The 7,402-nt window shown below is 40.8% G+C and overlaps 1 protein-coding gene across 1 annotated transcript in view; it reads left to right on the plus strand.

Moving 5' to 3' along the window:
* AFF3 (ALF transcription elongation factor 3) overlaps positions 1–7,049 on the plus strand; it is a 265,761-nt gene extending 258,712 nt beyond the window's left edge. Inside the window, exons 18-21 of the mRNA XM_063304958.1 lie at positions 1,154–1,247; positions 4,457–4,506; positions 5,412–5,617; positions 6,625–7,049. Of these exons, the coding sequence (XP_063161028.1) occupies positions 1,154–1,247; positions 4,457–4,506; positions 5,412–5,617; positions 6,625–6,749 (475 nt within the window). The 3' untranslated portion in view covers positions 6,750–7,049. The remainder of the gene's footprint in view (positions 1–1,153; positions 1,248–4,456; positions 4,507–5,411; positions 5,618–6,624) is intronic.
* The last annotated feature ends 353 nt before the right edge of the window (positions 7,050–7,402 follow it).

Genomic DNA, 7,402 nt, shown 5'->3' on the forward strand with positions numbered 1-7,402 from the left:
CTAAAAACTTTTGTTTGCTTTGTAGTGTCTGCTTTGTGGGAAGGGAGGAGTAGCAATAATCCTAACAATTAGCGATAGCACATCAGTTTGTAGAATTTAATCCAAAAGCATTAGAATCGTTCTAAACAGCACTATTAGCTACCCTAATTCATTTCTTGCTGCAGAGCAGATAAGTTGCTCTCATTTACATATTCACTAACTGGGGAGGTTATAGGGCGAGTTATGATCTGAGATCTTTAATTCCATTATGGTTCCATGCAAAGCAAATTGGGGATAATGCTCATTTGGAGGCATAGTGCTAGAAAATTATTCCTTTTTCATCTCCTAGCAGAGAGTACCCTCTATTGGAATAGAAGGGAAAATCAAGTCTATTATAACAGTTATCTAAGATTACAGATGTGGCAGCTACTTCAAATATTAAACATATGTTTTCACATTTTACAATTTTAACCTTTCTTGGTTGTTTCTATTTATTTAAGCCTCATTAATACATGGCTAGCATGTAGCAAGAAAAGCTGTGTGTGTGTGTGAGAGAGAGAGAGAGATAAAATGTTTTTCCCCTCCCTTTCGTCTAAACCAGTGTTTCTCAACCTTGGCAATTTTAAGATGTATGGACTTCAACTCCCAGAATTCCCCAGCCAGCATTGAAGTCCACACATCTTAAAGTTGCTAAAGTTGAGAAACACTGTTCTAAACTAAGAAATTTTCCCTCTTTTTATTGACAAAATTTTTCAGAGCAATGCTCTTGTTATTTGCAAAACCATGATGCTGAAAAAATACTTGCCTTTGATATTCCAGGATCTTTCTGTAAATGAATTAATACATTTCAATTAAGGCTTAGTAAAGGCATGGTAGGGTTAGTGTAGGTAGTATAATCTGTAGCTGTGACTATATCACTTTTTAAGTATATAATCTCACTAAATTTCGTAAAGTTGCAATCCCACACATTTGTGGTTCTCAGTGGGGGAAAGCCATCCTGGAGAGAGACATTACATACGTTAAGAGCAATGATTGCTGTACTTTTGTCTCCTTTCCCAATTTTAATATGTAAATTTAAGTAGAGTCACAGAAGGGTACTTGTGTTTGTATTTTATTTTGATTATTAAAATGGAACACTCTTTTTGAAACTTTGTTTTTTCTCCTTTCCTTATAGTTACCGGTGTTTGGCACTTTTGTACTGGAGAATGTTTCAGCTCAAAAGAGATCATGCTGTAAAATATTCAAAAGCTCTCATTGAGTATTTCAAGGTATGTTCTTGCTCAGAGAAATACCAAAAGTTATAGAGAAACATGATTGTTTCTAACTACAGAAAATATAGTGGTCATTTGTTGGGAAAGGCTTAATAGTGAAACAGCTCCAGATGACTTGCCAGGGAAATATGGCATTGCTACGGATCAACGTGTTCCTCATAATGTGTACCTGTGAAAAGAAACATATGAGAGAATATCACTGACTTAGTAAATGACTGCTAATGAAACAATGCCTGGAGGTAGGGAATGCTTTTCCTTCCATTCCAGCCTGCCCACTCTCAAATAAGGGAGGAAGAAACCATTTCAATGGCCCACCTGGAGTGGAAGCACTGTTTATGGTGGCAAGAGACAAGCTCTTTTCAGTGACTGTGTCAGTGATCCAGCACATCCCTGGATGTCTTTTGTCACATTTTCTATGTCAGTCCTTTTGGTCGGTGCAGTTGTTCAAACATTATGTGATCTATGATTTCTGCTTTTATGTTTTCATTCGCATTGTAACTGAAGTGATATGTACTTTCAAGGTGTTTGTAAATTGTAGTGAACTGCGCAGAGTGGTGTACAAGTATTCACTGTTCCCATTAGTTAATAAATGCAGCTTTGAGACTGCCTGATTCCAGATGGCTGGAGGCAGCTTACATTAGAATAAGTAAGAATTTTTTTTTTTTTTAAAAACAGATTTTAAGCATCCAGAAGGCAAACTCTATAAAACAACAGAGAAGTCCTACAGGGGCTCAACCACCATTCTGCCCCAAGGCCTGGGAGAACAGCCATGTTTTCAATGACTTTCCGAACATCATCAGGTTGGGGGCTGAATGACTCTCTGAGGGATGCTATTCCAGAGGACAGGTGCTGTGAGCAGACATGTTTCCTACATTCCAATAGATAACACTATTTTATTGAAGGGACACAGAGTGCACCCACTGTGCCCAATCTCACTGGATGGGCAGAAACAAACAGAGATAAGCAACCCTCAAATAGCCAGGCACTGTGCGATGAAAGGTTTTATAGGTGATAACCCTGAATTGTACCCAGAAGCCAACTGGCAGCCATTGAAGCTCACAGAGCAGTGCTGTCACATGGGCATAGTGCAGCATGCCCGTCACTGCCCACACTGCCACATTCTGAACCAGCTGTAGCTTCTGTCTTCAAAAGCAGCCCTATTAACAGCAAATTGCAGTGATGCAATCATGAGGTGACTAGGGCACAAGTGACAGTGTATCCATTCTATCCAATGAAGGCCCTCCAGATCCAGGAATGGGCACAACCAGTACACTATATATGTGTGAAGGCTCTCTTTGCAACAGCTGCTACCTGTTCTTTGAGCAGGAGCTGTGAGTCCAGTATGATCCCCAGATTGTTTACCAGTCTCGAGTGGAGAAGTACAAGTCCATCAAAGACTAAAGATGGAAAATCTGCAGAACCGGGAATGGTCTTGGCAAGATAGAGCTAAGTCTGTTCTTCCCCATCCAGAACTACACAGCATCCAGACATGGATAGGACCTTGACAGCATCACTTCATAGACCAGGGTTGAGATGTACAGTTGGATATCATCAGCATACTCATGATACCAGAACCTGAACTGACAGATAACTTCACCCAGCAGATTCATGTAGATGAATGGGCAAGAGCAGCAACACAGAAAGGAGGACAAACACAATATGGTATCCCTCCACTTCCAATCCCCGCAGTTGGCCCAGAAGGATACTGTGATTAATTATATTGAAAGCTGTGAAAGGTGAAGGAGCACTAAAATGGATGTACCATCCCCATCACAGCTCCGCCAAAGGTCATTTGCAAGCATGATTGGTGCTGCTCCATGCTGTACTCTGGCCTGAAACCAGACCGAAATGGGTCCAGGTAATCCACTTACTCTAGGATCCTTTGGAGCTGTTGCTTGATCACCTTCTCAAACAGCCTTCCCCAAAAAGGGAAAAATGGAGACTGGATGGAAATTGTCGAGAATCGTTTGGTCCAGTGATGGCTTCTTGAGCAGGGGGCACATTACTGATTCGTTCATGGCTAAAGGAACCACCCCCTCTCTCGAAGCTGACACTCCTCATGGACCCAGCCATAGGTCATAGGACTCTGTCCACTTCATCAGGAGTTACAGGCTCAAACCCACTCCAGTTAACCCCACAAGGCTATGCTTCAGGCACTTCAGCTGGACTTGCCCAGTTAGAATCTGATTCTAAATGGATCTGAATGATTTTATCTGTCAGATAGCGAAAATTCTCGGTGTCCCTGTAGATGTTCCTAAGGCTCATCCATCATTACAAGAACAGCCAGAGCCAACTTTTGTTTTCTCCAACCAAGTCCCTGCAGTTTTCTTGGCAAGATTTCAGAAGTGGTTTGCCATTGCTTGCTTTCTAGGGCTGAGAGAGAGTGCCTGGCCCAAGGTCACCCAACTGGCTTTGAGCCTAAGGCAGGACTAGAATTCAAAGTCTCCCGGTTTTTTAATTCTTCTAAATTAGGTAGCAGTTGTGTGAAATTTCATTGCTCCTGCTTCAAATATTAGAGATCAGTGTTAATCTTATGGCAAAAAAGAAAGTACAATTTGAAAATGTATCCATATGATACATGTTTCATCCATGCCAGCAATTCCAATCTGTTGTTTACATATTTTGATGAAGGTAATCATGACTGATCGCACAGTCAGCTAGATATTTAGGCTGGATTTGGCATTTTTGTCCACCTATCAAGTCCTTCCCAAGGACCTGGGATAGGCAGATGTTGATTGTTGTTATTACATAACAGTGTGACATAATGGTTAAGGTATTGGAATAGGTAGGGGATATCCATGTACAAGACCACTCCAGTCATGGAAGCTCACTGATTGACTCTGGGCCAGTCCCACTCTTCAACCCAGCCTCTCTCTCTTTGGTTTGTGTTTGTAGTGGGGGGAAATTGGATGCGAGGGTGCTATGCAGCCACCTTGAGCTCTTGGAGGAAAGGCAGGATGTAAATATAAGTAATAAATAAATTACAATATATAATTTTACTGTTATGTTTTTCTGGTTTCTTTTATTTGGTATTGTAACTAGAAATTGTGCTGAGTATTAAATAAATATTTTTTTATCCATAGCATAAGGCGAGATGTACATCGTGTATATGGACTCTAAAGCTTTTACTCTTTTCTCTCCATAGTATTCAGTTGGTAGATGCTTATTTCAATTTTTTGTAATATTTTTTTTCTGTCCCTCTTCAGAATTCATCTAAAGTTGCTCAGGCCCCATCTCCATGGAGTACTAGTGCAAAGTAAGTAAGTTCACTATCTTCTGTCCTAATATGCTACCTGTCTTCCAGACCAAAACATTTCGGGTGGGGGCACCTTGTTGAGGAATCTAGTGCTAGGTGCTCATTCAACCATTAATTCTCAACAGCAGTTCTACCTCTGGGCACATGGGGATAATGTTTCATTGTTGCTGTTAATCTTTGTAACCCCTTGACAATGACAAAAAGAGGTGCATAAAGTTGCAGCTTATTTTGCTTAAAAAACATTAAACAAAGGTAACCAAGATTACTTCACATATTCCTTTACAAGAAGCCAGAGTCTGCTTGGGAAGGATTCCTCAACCTGATGCCCTCCAGTTGTGTTAGGCTACAACTCGCATCATCCCCAGACAGTCCCTAGTTCTATAGGCTAGCCCAGGGTTTCTCAACCTTGGTAACTTTAAGATGTGTGGACTTCAACTCCCAGAATTCTCCAGCCAGCCATGCTTGGTTGAGAAACACTGGGCTAGAAAGTATATAGGGCATGAGCCAATTCTCTTTCCTGAAAAAATACTTATATGATACACATAGGGTTTGAATCATCATATTCATATTTTATATGTGTAATAAATTAAATGTGCAAATTTAAGTTACCATTGTCTAAAAATTTACACATGCAAAATAAAGTGTTAAAAGACCAATGTCTGCAACATGAAAGCTTCTTTCTGGTACTCTTGTGGGCAGGGGCTGCTTTGTCTGTCCCACTTTATATTCTGAAACAACATTAATACATGTTGGAGTTCTGAAAAAGCACAGGGCAAGAACCAAATATATTATAAAGCAGGATAGAGGGCAAAGATGTGTAAAATACTAAGCTGGATGAGCTCTTAAATAATTTATTTTTACCTGTATCACATACATTGGTAATATTGTTGGATCCACTGTTCCAGGTGCACCGGAATGTCTTCTCCCATCTCACCTAGCCTGTCTCCGCTGAGCTCAGTTGGGAGCACCAGGGCTCCTTCCCCTTCCTCCATAATCAGCATTCCTCAGCGCATACATCAGATGGCAGCCAATCATGTTAGTATCACCAACAGCATCTTACACAGTTATGACTACTGGGAGATGGCTGACAGTCTGGCCAAGGAAAACCAAGGTGTGTGATGAGAAACAGTTCGTTGAAACAGTAAAGTGTCATTTTGACCAGAGCTTAAGTCTGGCTCTCTGGGATCCCACCTTTGCTGATAAAGCCAGCTTAGGTCCCCACCTGATCCTGATATGGCTTCTTACCTTGGATGTTCCTCCTAAAACTTTAGAGCTAACCTCTAGTATTGCTGCACAAGTCTTAAAATACCTGGGACTACAGCAGAAGCAGGCAGTCCATGAGTTACATTTTGGTTTCAGTGTATGGACATTGCCTGGCATCTTCTGTATCTTGGCTGGAGTGAGAGGATATTAGTACTCTCTCTCCCATATGCTTCCAGAAGCCTAAGCAAGTACTAGAGTACTGCAGTGTCCCTGAGGAAGGTCTAGCATTTGCACTGACCAGCCTCCTATCTCACGTCCTTTCTGCACTATTGATACTGGCTGGAGTTTGGCCTGCTGGTGTACAGAAGCAGAACCCACCAATGGGACACTGATGGGTAAGACAGAGGGACCAAAGTGAGGTGACAGAGAAATGTTTTCCATTCTCGGATTATAGTTAAGCAAAACTATGATAGCAGCTTTGTTATTTCCCAGTAAAAGTGTTCAGTGCATGCCTTAGAAGCCTTGATTAAACCTTTGCATACCAGTTAACCTTTGCTTACTTTCATAAAATACTATCTGCCTGGATTTCCAAATCAGTGAAATGCCTGTTACACAGCAAGGATTTATTTTTATTTATTTTTATGTTATTTATTTTCTATCCCACCTTTATTATTTTTATAAATAACTCAAGGCAGTGAACATACCTAATACTCCTTCCTCCTCCTATTTTCCCCACAACAACAACCCTGTGAGGTGAGTTGGGCTGAGAGAAAATGACTGGCCCAAGGTCACCCAGCTGGCTTTCATGCCTAAGGCGGGACTAGAACTCTCAGTCTCCTGGTTTCCAGCCCAGCACCTTAACCACTAGACCAGAAACTAAATGATTCTCATTTATTTTGTTGTTTTGTTCCCTAGATTTCTTTAACGATTTGGATGCACTGATGGGAGCTATCACCTTGCACAGCTCTATGGAGCATCTGGTTCAATACACCCAGCAAGGCCTTGACTGGATAAGGTGTAGTGCTCAGTTATCCCCATGACCGTTCTCCTCACCTGGACACTGAACTCACCATATGGACAATTCAGTTATTCTAGACACTGTGCTACAGAAATGCTCAACTGCAGCATTGCTTCAAACACAATGCGAATATTTTGTTAACATTGAACAATATTGTTTCAGAAAGCAAAAATAGGTGTGTATATATTATGCAAATTCGTCTTTTCCAGGCAATTGTGCTTTTACTTGTCTCCAAATATCACTTCCTTATGAAGAATATTAAGCATAGCTACATTAGAACAAACTCTCTCACATACAGGTCCACATTCCTCCAATATTTAGAAAGCCAAACCTTAATTTTATGGGTTGATTGATTCAAATGAAATGTAGTATCTGTTACTAGTAATCTCACAGAGTAATTTTTCCTCTGTATGTATAGATCTCTATGTTGCTTTTCTAACGCAAAGCTTAAGGAATGACCAGAATCTGTCAGTGACAGATTCTGTGTAACATAAAAGGTGTTTATTCTGTATTTTACATTTTAAAAGGAATTGGTGGCCATTGACTTTGCCAGGCAATACTTTGGATGCCAGTGTGCTTGCAGACTGAGTCACCTTCTTCCCACCATCTTCTTAAGTAGTCAGGCTTGAAACTGGGAGCAGCTAGCAGTAAAACCTTATTCCCAATGTTGGAGCT

Source organism: Candoia aspera, chromosome 5 (assembly GCF_035149785.1).
Source record: "Candoia aspera isolate rCanAsp1 chromosome 5, rCanAsp1.hap2, whole genome shotgun sequence".
Taxonomy (NCBI): Eukaryota; Metazoa; Chordata; class Lepidosauria; order Squamata; family Boidae; genus Candoia; species Candoia aspera.